Here is a 16334-nt window from a genome sequence, read left to right as displayed (position 1 = left end):
CAATTCCTCTACATAAGTTACAGATTTCTAGCATGCAACATATAAAAGCTAAAGTCATTTACAATCACGGATACTTGACTACAAACCACAATGTGCCTAAGAAATGATTGATAGACTGAGGACTGTGTCTACAATATAAGTTTAGTTACTATACATTCAATATATTACTGTGTACTATATACACAGGACTGTACACAGAACTATTCTAGGTCACGACCATGCACAGAAGATTTTTCACTGCTAAACTTCCTGGTGATATTATTGAAAACTTGTGTTGAACCCTCAGAAAAATCCACATACTGTATGTAGCATGCAGAATTTGCTGTCAATCTTGTTCTGGATTCACATGAGTTTTCAAGCTCCTTTGAAAGTGGCAAAATACATGGTGAAAATAAAAGAAACTTGACAAGTTGCCAATTTAAAGGACTGCGCCACAGTTAGTTTCCAATTGGAACTATTCTGGATTTGTTCAGATCTCAGCCAGGCATTGTGCTGCCAAGAATGTCAATGTTACTTGTGCAAATAAGATCTGCAGTATTTGTGTCCTGTCCGGACTTGGCCTAAAGCTCACATTACCTAAAGATGCCCATAATATAACATAACTGGCAATCACAAAGCTCTATTCACATTTTTCTTTCCATCAGAGATATGCAGTACATCGAAATATATACCTCTGACAGAAGGCTTTGATATATGCCACTATACAGACATATAGTGGCATACATGACAAACAGAAACTCCTAGTTTATTAACCATATACTGCACAGTATACTTTTACTGCATGCCTCAGTAAGGCAAACTGAAGATGACAATAGTATACAGCGATATAAAATGGATACCGATAGATGCCAACCCAGCGTTTGCAAAAAAACAAACAAAAAAAAAAAACCCACTCTTTTGACATATGTCAACTGTATGAAATCCAATGGCAATGTTTAACATAAGCACCAAAGTTTTCTTGTAATTTAACAAAGTGTGAACTGCGTTTGGTACTCTGATATACCGTCTTGTATGGAAAGATTCAGCATAAACTAGGATTGTAGAGTCAGTCAGGACCAATTTTTGCTTTTACAGAATCCAGCATATTTTCAATTATGTTATAAAATTGTTAAGACTGTAGAATTAATAAGATGCATATTTACTTTCAAATGAAATCTATCATCATTAGCTTTTTAATAAATTAGAGAATCTTTACTGCTTCTAACTGACCGTGGCTGTGAACCTTTTATGAAGGATTCTGATGCTGGTTTCACAGCAGAGCTTGTACTACATTCAGGGATTCTGTTCCCCTCTCTGCATGAAAAATGCAAAAAGAAAAATCAGTGGAAGCAGTGCTTTTCGTTCTGCATTTTTCACCCTTTCTGGGCGGAAACTGAGTGGAAACCACACAGACCCAATTATAGTCTATTGGGTCCACGGGTTTCCTAAGGTAGTGCCTTTTTTATGGGAATTAGTTTTCCATTCGGGGGAGTCCCCAAGCGGATACCCGAATGGAAACCCGAACGCAGATGTGAACCTAGCCTAAGTTTTGGTTCAGGAAGACTGAGTCAGAGGAGTTGTGGGTTTGGCCTACTTACTTCATATCCCTGAATATAACTTATTAATTTAAATTAAAGATTTTTCTGGGCTTAATAGTCAAATGGACAATCCTACTAACTGATTGAAAGCTATCTCTATATAGGAAAGGCAGTTAGTTACTCAGTAGAACATCCCAATGGACTCCTGAGCTCTGAATGAGCAAAACTATGACTCAATCTGCTCAGCCCCTCCTGCTGTATAACATGCCGCATACGGCCATTTTCATATGACTATAAATAAATGACAGATCCTGCTGCAATTTGCAGGTGCCGTTGAGCAGATTTACGGATCAGTAAAGGACTGCCCTTTGGCATTTTACACTCACCTTATCATGTAACATCCAACCAACATACTTCAAGCAACTGTCATTTAAGTACATATGTGTATACATTTTAATCCACACACCAATTTCTTCTATGCATAATGCTCTTATCTCAGCAACAACATCCCTGTAAAAAAATAAATGTGAAAAAAAAAATAAGTTAAAAAAATAACATTCCCCTGCATCTATTACCCAAATGACTCTCTTTACAAGCTGGAGAGATTCTATTATAACAAAGGAGAGTAGCCTTAGGAATTCTTAGGAAGCCTTACGTTCAGAGACAGAAGAGATCCTTCTCAGAATTATGAGAAGGTAGAGGGGAGAAATGCACCGTCCCCTGAGCTTTACTTTAGACTATATTTTCCTCAGTTTTATTTGCAGTATGAGGCAAAACAAAGAAAGATTATAGGAAATTAAAAAATATTAAATAAAAATATTTAACTCTTTTGTAACTTTCCCTTGGTTTCAATTTATGAATGTGTTCTACTTACCTATACCGTTGCAAAAAAGTTCCTTTAAACAGTGCATCCATCATATCTTCTATTTCACGATGTCTTTGCTGCAACTTTAAAAAAAAGACCAAAATGCTCATCTTTCACACTTTTTTGCCCGTTTAATAATGGATTATGTATGCAGTTTTTTTCTATTTGAATCACATATTCACAGGATTTGCTATTTTCCCTACATGAGTTTCATCTCAAAGAAACACACTCTTTTCGTGGAACTAAAAGAGGATGTTAGAGACTCTCATTACACTAAATTCATACACAGGAATTAGGAGCGGATTATAAAATGGATTCCACTTTAAAATCTGCTCTGGATTCTACCTGAAATCCAAAGAGAATTGTCCTGCTTGATATTGCTCAGGTTTCCGTGGCTGAATTACAGCTGAAACAAAGACACGAGGCTCACTGTATATGGCGCTAATCGCTATGCAAACCAGCAGCTGACAGTTTTTGGAGAGCAATCTAAAGTGGAAGACCATCTAAAATTCATCTCCAAATTCCTGTGTGTGTATATGGCCCTTTAATGACATTTTGCTGAATACATCATCAATGCTTTTAAAAGGAGACTGTGACCAGGCTGAAGCATATTAAACCAGCAACATAGGACAGGCTCACCTGAATGTAATGCCTTTTTCACCCATGAAAATCCATGTCTTAGTTGACAAGACATTCAGTTATTTTACAATATGTAAATGAGCAGTCTGGAGCACCGAGGACTGCTCCGTTGCTCCAAACTGCTATGCCCCACACTGCTCTAACACTTCTTTCATACCTTCTTTGAGTGACAGGGCCAGAATGTTAAGCTAAAGTCTCGCCTTGCCCTGCATTCTTCTGTTCCCGCTAGAATATTAGAACACTGTGGGGCGTAGCGGATTGTCATAACAGAGCCACCCACATTTGTATATTCGGAAATAAATAACTCGGCAATGGACACATACATTTTCATAGTGGAAAAAAAAATAATAATAGGTGAGCCTGACCTATGTAACTTTTTTGATAGTTTACTATGCTTCACTATGGTGTCAGACTCCTTTAAGGCCAGGGCCCCACATTGTGAATATAGCGTTCTGGCTGTGGTGGAAATGCCGCAGAAAAAAACTCTACGTCTTACAGTACCTATAAAGTGGATGGGATTCTGGCTAATCCCATTCACACATTGAGGAAAACAAATTTGCAGCAGAAATGCAATTTCAAAAAATGGCACCTTCTTGTAAATCGCAGAATGTCAATTATACCTACGGAAATGCTGGCGTTTTCCATATAGGTGTAATAAAAGCAGAAAGTCCTCAGGGGAAAGTCTGTGGACTTTCTTTGAAAAATGCTGTGGAAAAAAAAAATCCAATGTGTTTCCATCGGGGGTCTTTTCCGCACCGTTTTTCAGCTGCAGCTTGCTATGTGAGGCCTTAGCCTATAGGCAGAAGCACAGAAGGTATCCTGACCTATTATCTTTTCTAAATTAGTGTCTGGGTAAGGAACATGCAAATAAGACCTCCTTGATGGAAAAGAGGAACTCAAAAGATGAATGCATCATTTTCAAACCTAAAATAATCTGGGAATAATAGACAGAACCACTTCTCCAAAAGGAAGAGGGACCGATCCCTGTACTGTCCCTCCCTAAGGAGTGCCTAAAAGAGAATGTTTCCCAAAAAAAGAACTAGAGTGTGCTTTGCAAGTTAGTTTTCCTTAAACTTTCATTATGTAATGAATCTTACCTTTTTCCTCTTTTTGTCCAACTGCTCAAGCCTTGGGTTTATCCTTTTAAGATCAGCTCGTTTTTTCTCTACCTCATACAATCTGTCAGAGTTGTCTATATTGATATCCAGGTTTAGGAGAACTCTAATAAGTGCAGTCAGCAATTTTACAGCTACGACATACAGGAAAAACAAAACTGTTTATTACAATAAATATAAAATATACTCTACAATTCCTATCAACAGTGGCTAAACAGCTTTTCTGAGTTGGGAGGGTAAAAAAAAGGGCAGACATGTGATAAAAGAAATATTACCTATTTATTCCCTTGCCACTCTGGTAATCCCCAAAGAGAAGGAAAAAAGTGAGATGCAAACCCTAATGGAAACAGGTATGGCTTTGGGGCTTGGGTTTCTTGTTTAGAGGTATTTTTTATAAAGCTTTTTTAAGGGACTTTGTTCTAATGCTGGATTCTATTGTTTTTGCAAACATGAACTCTAATACAACAGCTGTAAGTAAAACTTTGTTATTAGGTTAACAAAAGCTGTACATTATAAACCTACCAGATAAAGTACTGGTGTGTCGGAAGGCTCTAACACAAGAGTCTGACAGTCCCAAAAGCAGGGAAATAACGGTATTCAGCAGATACCCATCATATATCACACTGTACTGACACTGCTGAACAAGCACAGCAGTGAACTCACAGAAGTTGGACCTAAATTTTTTCCAATATATTCCTGGCCTGATTAGAGGATAATCTTCTGTGTCCTGTAAAACACAAAGCAGTGTTACACAAAGTGAAAAAATAAGGTGAATAAGGATCTGTTCACATTGTTCACAAAGTTGCCATGCAGTTCTGGCTCGGAGTCAGTAGAAATGTAATCCAACTCCAACATCAAAAGAAAAATATTAAATATTGTATTAGTAAACATTTTTGATATTGACAGTTTAACAATATTAGATGAGTGGAGGTCCACCACTTGAATAGGAGCTGCTGTGCTGGAACCAGGCACTGCCACACTGTAGATGTCTGTGCTCCATCCCCTGTCAGCAACTGATCAGTGGGGATGTGATACTAAGGGCTAGTTCACACGTGGGCAAAGGGGCGGATTTTGACAGCGGATTTCGCTTCAAAATCCGCCCCTTACAATGGTGGTCTATGTAGACCACCGGGCTTTTTTTTCCGCTAGCAGAGGGCTGCCGCTAGCGGAGAAAAGAAGCGACCTGCCCTATCTTCAGACCTGCCCTATCTGCCTCCGGCAGCTCCCTCCTATGTCGGCTTATTCATTTGAGCCGACAGCGGAGGGGAAAGCCACGACCGCGATGGTCGCGGCAGGCGGGTTTTGACAAGAGAGAGACGCAGCTCGCCGCGTCTCTCTCAGTGTCAAAACCCACGCGGGCAGTTCACGTGTGAACTGACCCTAAGGATCTATCTTAAAGAGAAGCTATTAATATCAAAAGCCCCAAATAAAAACTTTAAAAGGTGTTTGCTAACAGGGTGAGGTATATTAAACCAGTAACACCAGCAAGCCAAGTTCACCTAAACTTTTTCTCCCCATGAAAATCCTTGCCTCCATTACCGAGATATCAATTTATTTCCCAATATGCAAATGAGCAGTCTGGGTCACCGACAACGGCTTTGTTGCTCCAAACTGCTACTCTTTACACGGCTCTAATATGCCAGTGTAAACACAAGAATATATAACCAGGTGATATTTCAGTGTAGATCCCTGGCCCTGTCTCTCCAAGGAAGGAGGGGGAAGGAGGGCATATTACAGAAGTGTGGGGCGAAGCAGTTTGGAGTAACGGAGACGCCCTCGGTGCACCAGACTGCTCACTTGCATACTGTGAGAAAAAATAATATGGCAAGACACCACACAACCTTAAAAACAATGGGAGTGAATAAGTGTATTCACATTTCCATTTTTTGATAGACAGAAAAAATGTTCACTTAAAAAAAAACTGTTGTGCTCGATTTCCATTTGTTGTGACAAAAACACAGACCCAATAGAAACCAAAGGATCTGTTTTTAATAGATGTGGTTAGGTCAAAAATGTAGGGGGGGGAATGAAATCCATTTTTTTTATGGTCCATTTAAAATGGATGCAAACAGCTGACACTTGGCCACTAATAACAGAAAAATGAAACAGATGCAAAACCACCAAAGACGGACATTCATGGTTTTTTCTCAAAGATAGACACATTACATTTTAGACTGTTGAAACGTCATTTGGACTGTCTGCTGTTGGTTGGTCATACATAAAGCCTACAACAGTATGTCCCATTCAAATAACCATCAACTAAAGTTGGTCAGAACCAATCTGTCGAGTTAGATTTTTTTGTAACTGTTCTGATAGTTTACTATTAGAGATGAGCGAGTACTGTTCGGATCAGCCGATCCGAACAGCACGCATGCATTGAAATGAATGGAAGCACCTAATACTTCCGCTTTGACGCCGGCTGGCCGCTTAACCCCCCGCCGGCTACGTCGATTCATTTCAATGCATGCGTGCTGCTCGGATCGGCTGATCCGAACAGTACTCGCTCATCTCTATTTACTATGCTTCACTATGGTGACAGATTCCCTTAAAGAGGGAACAGACAGTTTTATATACTGCTGGAAAGCAGACAGTGCGCTGAATTCAGCGCACTGTCTGCTTTCCCGATCTGTGCCCTGGGTGAAGAGCTATTAGTGCCAGTACCATAGCTCTTCGCAGTCAGAAGGGCGTTCCTGACAGTTAGTCAGGAACGCCCTTCCTCACAACAGTGCCTAGTGCTGTACTGTGTGAGTGGAGAGGAATGCCCCCTCCCCTCCTGATAGTGCTCATCTATGGACGAGTACTGTGAGAAGAGGGAGGAGGCGTTCCTCCCCGCTCACACTGTACAGTGCTTGCGCTGCTGTGAAGAAGGACGTTCCTAACTGACTGTCAGGAAAGCCCTTCTGACTGTGAAGAGCTATGGTACCGGCACCGATAGCTCTTCACCCTGGGCACGGATCGAGAAAGCCGACAGTGCACTGAATTCAGCGCACTGTCAGCTTTCCAGCAGTATATAATACTGCCTGTGTCCCAAACCATGAAAGGTCCTCTTTAAGGTCAGGGCCCCACGTTGTGAATACAGTGTTCTGACTGTGGCTGAAACGCCACAGCAAAAAACTCTACATATTACAGTACCTACAAAGTGGATGGGATTCTGGCTAATCCCATTCACAAATTGAAGAAAAAACATTTGCAGTAGAAATGAAATTTCAAAAAAACGGCAAGTTCTTGTAAATCGCAGCATGTACCTACGGAAACGCTGGTGCTTTCCATTTAGGTGTAATAAAAGCAGAACGTCCACAGGGGAAAAGTCATTATCGTCATTATATACGTGTCTTACCAAATTGACTGGCCAAGTGATGGTTAGAATCCAAGGATAAGCCATGAACTTCTTAAACTGCAGGCCAGTTTCCTAAGAATATCAAACAATGTTAGCAACTACAGAAAAGACACAATTCTGCCTATAAAATAGTACACCTACTAAGGTTCTTCTGTAAAACATAGTAAAAGTTTGGATGCTAAAACAACTGTGCACCCATACCCTACATGTGCATACCTATACTTGGATATACCAAAAGTGTGGGAAAGCATTTTGATGCCCTCTTACAGTCAGATTACAATTTTTTAGGTGCAATTTTCCATATACAGTACTAATAGAGAACCTACAGATATTTCCTTTTTAAAACAGTAGGGGAATTTATAGACATTCATAAACCTGCCTTAACCTGAAACATCTTGAGCAAGATGTGCCAAATTTAAATTTGGTATATCAATGGCTGTTCATCCCTCACAATATGACAAATACATGGCATAGATTTCCACTATAACTTATGGCACTTTCTGATATCAAGTAAATCTACTAAAGGAGACTTTGCCCCTGCCACCAAATCCTGCCCACTTTTCTTGCCATGACAACCATAAAATCATAACTGTCTGTCTGTTCAGCTCTTATTTTATGTACAATTTTCTCTCCTAATGCTAGGTTCACATTAGCATCGCCTCTGTTGTTCGGGCCTGTAGGGGAGGAAATAGTCTTCCGTACTAGACTTTTTCCTCTGCCGATTTTTAGCAGACACTGAGATGGTCTCTCCAACAGAGACTACAGCACATATATTTGTGAACGGAGTCTTCTGGTAGTTCACTTGTTTGGATTCCATCAGACTGAAGGAAAAATCAGAATTTCCCATATAACTCACAATTGGCAAAAATACTATAAATCACTATCCCCTAAGGCGATGTTCACATCAGCATTAATAGCCTCTGTTGCACTGTCCACTGAAAAGCAACAAAAACAAAGTCCTTGTAAGTCATACACAAAGGACTTTTTCTTCCATCGGATTAAGTTAAAACGACAGACACCCGATGGACTCCATTATAGTAGTAGTATAAGAGTGAACAAATGTATCAACACTGGAGTGGTCAAACACTGGAGTGTTTCTCTTATAAGGTCAAACTAACACCACTTCTCTCCAGTTTTCACAACAGTAACATTAGTGATGGTTTAAGACCAAAGACAGACACCTACAGAAATGTTGGATTTATTTGGTTGTTGTCAGGTAAAAGCTCTTCATGTCCCTCCTTGTCAGAGGATGCCCTGACTTCTCTGAATGATCATGTTATGGATGAGGAAACTGTAGGGGTATTTAAGGATCTAGCAAACCATAAGGTTGCTGGACCAGATACTAATGCATATCAATAAATTAGAATATCATCAAAAAGTTCTGGACTGTTGCTCTGTGGTCAAAGGTGTTTTAAGATGAAAGTAAATTTTGCATTTCATTTGGAAGGTCCCAGAGTCTGGAAGAAAATTGGAGAGGCCGCTGTACACAATCCAAGCTGATTGAGGTCTAGTGTGAAGTTTCCACAATCAGTGATGGTTTGGGGAGCCATGTCATCTGCTGGTGTAGGTCCACTGTGTTTTATCAAGACCAAAGTCAGCGCAGTCGTCTACCAGGAAATTCTAGAGCACTTCATGCTTCTCTCTGCCGACAAGCTTTTTGGAGATGGAATTTTCATTTTCCAACAGGACTTGGCACCTGTCCACACTGCCAAAAGTACCAAGACTTGGTTTAATAACCACAGTATCACTGTTTTTGAATGGCCAGCAAACTCTCCTAACCTTAACCCTATAGAGAATCTATAGGGTACTGTCAAGAGGAAGATGAGACACTAGATCCAACAATGCAGACGAGCTGAAGGCTGCTATTATACAACCTGGGCTTCCATAACACCTCTACAGTGCCACAGGCTGAGCCCTCCATGCCACATTGCACAGTCACTCATGCAAAAGGAGCCCCAAACAAGTACTGAGGGCATTTACTGGACAGAATTTTCATTTGGCCAACATTTCTGTGTTAAATTTTTATTTTTTTTTACAGTTGGTCTTATATAATATTCTAATTTTCTGAGATAATGACTTTTGGGTTTTCCTTGGATGTAAGCCATAATCCTCAACATTAACATGAATAAACGCTTGAAAAGTTCACTCTGTTTGTAATGACTCAATATAATATATGGGTTTCACTTTTTTAATTGAATTACTTACAAAAAAAAAAAAAAAAACTTTTTGATGATATCCTAACTTCTTGAGATGCACTAGTAGGTTCAGTTACTTGTACTATAAGATGTTGTAAGCTGGCCTCTTCCCCCAGCTCGGTCCCCTATTTGATTCATTTTTGGTGAGTATTCCCATCCCGCCTTCGATGTTGCATTCCCACATCATGCTTGTACCCAAGTTTAATAGGGACCCACAAGCTTGTGCTAGTTATAGGACCATCGCCCTCCTCAACACACACTTGAAATTGTTCACAAAACTCTTGGCTAATCGCTTGAATTTTTGGCTTACTTCTCTCATCCACAACTACAGTCATGGCCAAAAGTTTTGAGAATGACACAAATATTATATTTTCACATGATCTGCTGCCCTCTGGTTTTTATGTGTGTCTGTCAGATGTTTTTATCACATACAGAAATATAATTGCAATCATATTATGAGTAACAAAAGCTTATATTGACAGTTAGAATGAGTTAATGCAGCAAGTCAATATTTGCAGTGTTGACCCTTCTTCTTCAGGACCTCTGCAATTCTCCCTGGCATGCTCTCAATCAACTTCTGGACCAAATCCTGACTGATAACAGTCCATTCTTGCACAATCAATGCTTGCATTTTGTCAGAATTTGTAGGTTTTTGTTTGTCCACCTCTTGATGATTGACCACAAGTTCTCAATGGGATTAAGATCTGGGGAGTTTCCAGGCCATGGACCCAAAATCTCTATGTTTTGTTCCCTGAGCCATTTAGTTATCACCTTTGCTTTATGGCAAGATGCTCCAACATGCTGGAAAAGGCATTGTTGATCGCCAAACTGCTCTTGGACGGTTGGGAGAAGTTGATCTTGGAGGACATTCTGGTACCATTCTTTATTTATGGCTGTGTTTTTAGGCAAGACTGTGAGAGAGCCGATTCCCTTGGCTGAGAAGCAACCCCACACATGAATGGTTTCAGGATGCTTTACAGTTGGCATGAGACAAGACTGGTGGTAGCGCTCACCTCGTCTTCTCCGAATAAGCTGTTTTCCAGATGTCCCAAACAATCGAAAAGGTGATTCATCAGAGAAAATGACTTTACCCCAGTCCTCAGCAGTCCACTCCCTGTACATTTTGCAGAATATCAGTCTGTCCCTGATTTTTTTTTTGGAGAGAAGTGGCTTCTTTGCTGCCCTCCTTGAGACCAGGCCTTGCTCCAAGAGTCTCTGCCTCACAGTGCGTGCAGATGCACTCACACCTGCCTGCTGCCATTCCTGAGCAAGCTCTGCACTGCTGGTAGCCCTATCCCGCAGCTGAAACACTTTTAAGAGACGGTCCTGGCGCTTGCTGGTCTTTCTTGGGCACCCTGGAGCCTTTTTGCCAACAATGGAACCTCTCCCCTTGAAGTTCTTGATGATGCAATAGATTGTTGACTGAAGTGCAATCTTTCTAGCTGTGATACTCTTCCCTGTTAGGCCATTTTTGTGCAGTGCAATGATGACTGCACATGTTTCTTTAGAGATAACCATGGTTAACAGAAGAGAAACAATGATGCCAAGCACCAGTCTCCTTTTAAAGTGTCCAGTGGTGTCATTCTTACTTAATCATGACAGATTGATCTCCAGCCCTGTCCTCATCAACACCCACACCTGTGTTAATGGAACAATCACTGAAACGATGTTAGCTGGTCCTTTTAAGGCAGGGCTGCAATGATGTTGAAATGTGTTTTGGGGGATAAAGTTCATTTTCTAGGCAAATATTGACTTTGCAAGTAATTGCTGTTAAGCTGATCACTCTTTATAACATTCTGGAGTATATCCAAATTGCCATTAGAACAACAGAAGCAGTAGACTTTGTAAAAATTAATATTTGTATCATTCTCAAAACTTTTGGCCATGACTGTACACTAAACTGTTTAAGGATCTTAAATTGCTCCTGGACAAATATCACTACAGTACATATCTCCTTACTAGGCAGGATTGCTGTGCAAAAAATGACCTTCCTCCCTAAACTCGTGTACCCAGTGGCAATGCCCCAATGGAATATTCATGATCTTCAGCAGCTATCGTCCATATTATTTGTAATGGTAAACGTCATTGCATCCCCAAATCGGTTCTGTCGGCAGGTGGAGGATTGGGGACAATCGGTCCCGCATCTCCTCCACTATTATTGGGCCGCTCACCTGTGATGTGTACCATTTTGGACGAAATAGCATACTAATACTAAAGTGACTAAGACTGATTTACTGTGGCTTGTACCAATGCACCCTAATGCTCTTCTGTGGACTCAGTCCCCCGTGCCCCATCTGCCTCCTGCATTTGGGCCGATCCACTTTACTAGGGCAATTTGGCCACTTGTGCTAGATTGTTCCCTCTCGCATCCCAGAATCCATCGATGATCTCCTTCTTGTACAACCCACTCATCCTCGAGGGACTGTCCTCTACAATGGTTCACCTTTGGTCTAGAGCTGGTCCATTTCATCTAGCCAATTTGGTTGACCCACGGACATTGTAGTTTAAGCCCTATGATTATCTCACAGCGGAGTTGAATATTGCTAACTCATTGGTTTCAATGTATGATGTCTCATCTTCCTCGCTTTCATAGTTACTTTTAATAAAAATGTTTTCAATAAAAATTTAGTTAAAAAAAGCTCTTCATGCAAAAAGACAGATATGCATTCCATTAACATAATCATGGATGTTCCCACAGAGCATGTTACTTAGATTTCCAAAACTATTAGCCATGGTAGGGTTTTATTTTTTTTCACCTCATCAAACTCTTCAGTCAGTTTCTGCATTATGTTTCTGTTCCCTGGATTCTGGAACAGCTCTGCTGTTACCACCCCTGTGCAAATAAAAAGAAAAAAGGCTTTCAACTAAGTGCAAAACAAACTTGTACGTAACAATATATTGAGCATATGTCTGAAATATGAGATAAAGAAGTTCCTCAACATAGTTACTAACAATGTATTCAGTAAAACAAATTCAATTCCTGCAACATGAAGCTAACAAATAAGCTTTCACTTTTGCTTCTTTTAGTGTATAATAAATGTGTGTGGGTGAAACACATAAATGACACATGCTACAAACCTACTTGACAGAGTATGCATGTTTAACAACACAAAATTCCATGTCTGCCCACACAAGTTGTTATGGAGTGAGGAAGACATATTAAAACACCTAGGACAAATAACAAGGATTAGTCTAAATTTTTTTAAAAAAACTACAGAGCTAAAAGAGTACTGTACTTGTCATTTCATTTCACTTTTCAGGTTAAGAGACTGTGACTTAGCTTTTTAGCAGTCTTCCCCTTTACATGACATACAGTACAGACCAAAAGTTTGGACACACCTTCTCATTCAAAGAGTTTTCTGTATTTTCATGACTATGAAAATTGTAGATTCACACTGAAGGCATCAAAACTATGTATTAACACATGTGGAGTTATATACTTAACAAAAAAGTGTGAAACAACTGAAAATATGTCTTATATTCTAGGTTCTTCAAAGTAGCCACCTTTTGCTTTGATTACTGCTTTGCACACTCTTGATGAGCTTCAAGAGGTAGTCACCGGAAATGGTTTTCCAACAGTCTTGAAGAAGTTCCAAGAGATGCTTAGCACTTGTTGGCCCTTTTGCCTTCACTCTGGTGACTGTGGCGGCCAGGTCATCTGGCGTAGCACCCCATCACTCTCCTTCTTGGTCAAATAGCCCTTATACAGCCTGGAGGTGTGTTTGGGGTCTTTGTCCTGTTGAAAAATAAATGATGGTCCAACTAAACACAAACAGGGTGGAATAGCACGCCACTGCAAGATGCTGTGGTAGCCATGGTTCAGTATGCCTTCAATTTTGAATAAATCCCCAACAGTGTCACCAGCAAAGCACCCCCACACCATCACACCTCTTCCTCCATGCTTCACGGTGGGAACCAGGCATGTAGAGTCCATCCATTCACCTTTTCTGCGTCGCACAAAGACACTGTGGTTGAAACCAAAGATCTAAAATTTTGACTCATCAGACCAAAGCACAGATTTCCACTGGTCTAATGTCCAATCCTTGTGTTCTTTAGCCCAAACAAGTCTCTTCTGCTTGTTGCCTGTCCTTAGCAGTGGTTTTCTAGCAGCTATTTTACCATGAAGGTCTGCTGCACAAAGTCTCCTCTAAACAGTTGTTATAGAGATAAGTCTGCTGCTAGAACTCTGTGTGGCATTGACCTGGTCTCTAGTCTGAGCTGCTGTTAACCTGCGATTTCTGAGGCTGGTGACTCGGATGAACTTATCCTCCGCAGCAGAGGTGACTCTTGGTCTTCCTTTCCTGGGGCGGTCCTCATGTGAGCCAGTTTCTTTGTAGCGCTTGATGGTTTTTGCAACTGCACTTGGGGACACTTTCAAAGTTTTCCCAATTTTTCAGACTGACTGACCTTCAATTCCTAAAGTAATGATGGCCCCTCATTTTTCTTTACTTAGCTGCTTTTTTCTTGCCATAATACAAATTCTAACAGTCTATTCAGTAGGACTATCAGCTGTGTATCCACCTGACTTCTGCACAACACAACTGATGGTCCCAACCCCATTTATAAGGCAAGAAATCACACTTATTAAACCTAACAGGGCACACCTTAGAGGTGAAAACCATTTCCGGTGACTACCTCATGAAGCTCATCAAGAGAATGCCAAGAGTGTGCAAAGCAGGAATCAAAGCAAAAGGTGGCTACTTTGAAGAACGTAGAATATAAGACATATTTTCAGTTGTTTCACACTTTTTTGTTAAGTATATAATTCCACATGTGTTAATTCATAGTTTTGATGCCTTCAGTGTGAATCTACAATTTTCATAGTCATGAAAATACAGAAAACTCTTTGAATGAGAAGGTCTGTCCAAACGGTCTGTACTGTATATAGTTCCTATTCAGCTCCAGTATCAGCCTAACACCTAATTTACACAAAAGTACCTTGCACTTGGCCTTAAAAAAGTACTTCTTTAGAACTGAGTGCACTGAGAGGGTAATCTGTTGTCAATTGGCCCAAGAAATAGAATGTTCTATTTTTTCTCAGGGTGCATGGGGACCAATAAAACAATGGTCATGTGACCAAATCCTTTAAAGGGGCTCTATCATTGGGAAAAAGTCATTTTAAACTAAGCACATACTTACATAGCCTTTAGAAAGGCTATACCGCACATACCATTTGTATGTAAATCTCCTCAGTAGTTTATGAATGAGCCCGTTTTTATTTATATGCTAATTAGGCTATATCGTGCACCCTCTGCTATTCTCTGCTATGTGTGAGAGCAGGGAGACGAGTCATCAGCAGCAGCAGCAGCAGCCTGTGCTGTACATATAGCAGACAGTTCTCGCTGAGAACTTCCTGTGCACGCTGAAGCCTAATTAGCTCACTGCTCCCACTCCCCTCTCTATAGCCTTCCATAGACACATGTAATCCGATTCATGTGACCTGCACTGAGTCTCGAGATTGTTATAGTAGATATTTTAATAGGAAATATCAATTTAGTAAGGGACTGAAAGAGCAAGACAACAGCTATATAAAATAAAAAGAAGAATACTGCTCTGATAAGATATATTGACATGCTTCATATAACAGCCATGTACTATTAATTTATGCATAGATTTTTGAAACAGTAGTGACCATTTCATTTTAATAATACAGTAAAGGTCTCACATACATTGTCATCTGTAATTTAAAAGAGAGCAAAGAAATAAGAAAGGGAAACCAGACAGGACTTGGACCTAATTAATAAAGTCACAATTAGAGGTGAGTGAGTAGTATTCGATCAAATACCTCCCCTGCATAGTTATTGTTTTAAAAAAGCACCAGGGAAGGTGGGAGGACCAGTAAAAATTTGATGCCCCTCCCACTTTCCCTGGTGCTTTTTTGCACCAATAACTATGCAGGGGAGGTATTCGATCGAATACTACTCGCACATCTCTAGTCACAACCAAATTAAAAAAAGGAGTCAAAAATATTAGACTTGGTCATTTATAACTGACACCCAAATAAAATAAAAACAGACACCTATCATAACAGACACAAACAGACAGTAACTGATGGCTATCAGTTACTGTCCGTTGCCCATAGACCTCAATGTTAAAAAAAAACGGACACTTACTGTCCGTTTTTTCAAACGGACAGAGAAGTTCTGCAAGTAGGATTTTTTTTGTCCGCTTGAAAAAAATGGACATGGTTGTAAACAGACACTAAAGGACACAAACTAACACTAAAGAACGCAAGTTAAAATCCAATTGAAATGAGTGGAAATTGCAAATGGACTAACTAGTGTCCGTTACTAAAATCTTGTATCGGCAATAGCCACGGACACCGATGGTAGTATGAACGTCCCTTAGGCTGGGTTCACACAGGTTTTCTGGTTCGGAACCTGAGGCGGAGGCCACCTCAGGTTTCGTTCCAAAATGCGGGTAGCTGCGACTGCATCCTGATGCAATGCACCGGCATCCAGTCGCGCACTCCGCTCTGGATTAGGCCCAAATGAATGGGCCTAGTCGGGAGAAGGGAGTGTCTTCAGGTGGAATCACGAGGTGACTCCGCCTGAAGAATGAGCATGTCCGTTCTTTTTTCCGGGAGCCATTTGTTCCAGAAAATAAAGAACTGACCGGCTCCCATTGATTTCTCAAAATCCTGACCAAAATACCAGTGTGAACTCA

General features: G+C 40.4%; 1 protein-coding gene across 1 annotated transcript in view; it reads right to left on the bottom strand.

Annotated features, from left to right (window-relative positions):
- LOC142195435 (cohesin subunit SA-2-like) overlaps positions 1 to 16334 on the bottom strand; it is an 86659-nt gene that overhangs the window by 58664 nt on the left and 11661 nt on the right. Inside the window, exons 6-11 of the mRNA XM_075265233.1 lie at positions 12425 to 12501; positions 7474 to 7545; positions 4659 to 4863; positions 4119 to 4270; positions 2392 to 2465; positions 1904 to 2027 (exon numbers count right to left, since the gene is read on the bottom strand). Coding sequence (XP_075121334.1) covers positions 1904 to 2027; positions 2392 to 2465; positions 4119 to 4270; positions 4659 to 4863; positions 7474 to 7545; positions 12425 to 12501 — 704 coding nt within the window. The remainder of the gene's footprint in view (positions 1 to 1903; positions 2028 to 2391; positions 2466 to 4118; positions 4271 to 4658; positions 4864 to 7473; positions 7546 to 12424; positions 12502 to 16334) is intronic.

The sequence above is a fragment of the Leptodactylus fuscus genome, chromosome 2 (genome assembly GCF_031893055.1).
Source record: "Leptodactylus fuscus isolate aLepFus1 chromosome 2, aLepFus1.hap2, whole genome shotgun sequence".
NCBI classification, from domain to species: domain Eukaryota; kingdom Metazoa; phylum Chordata; class Amphibia; order Anura; family Leptodactylidae; genus Leptodactylus; species Leptodactylus fuscus.
Note: the sequence above shows the minus strand (reverse complement) of the source record. Positions and strands in the feature narration are given on the sequence as shown.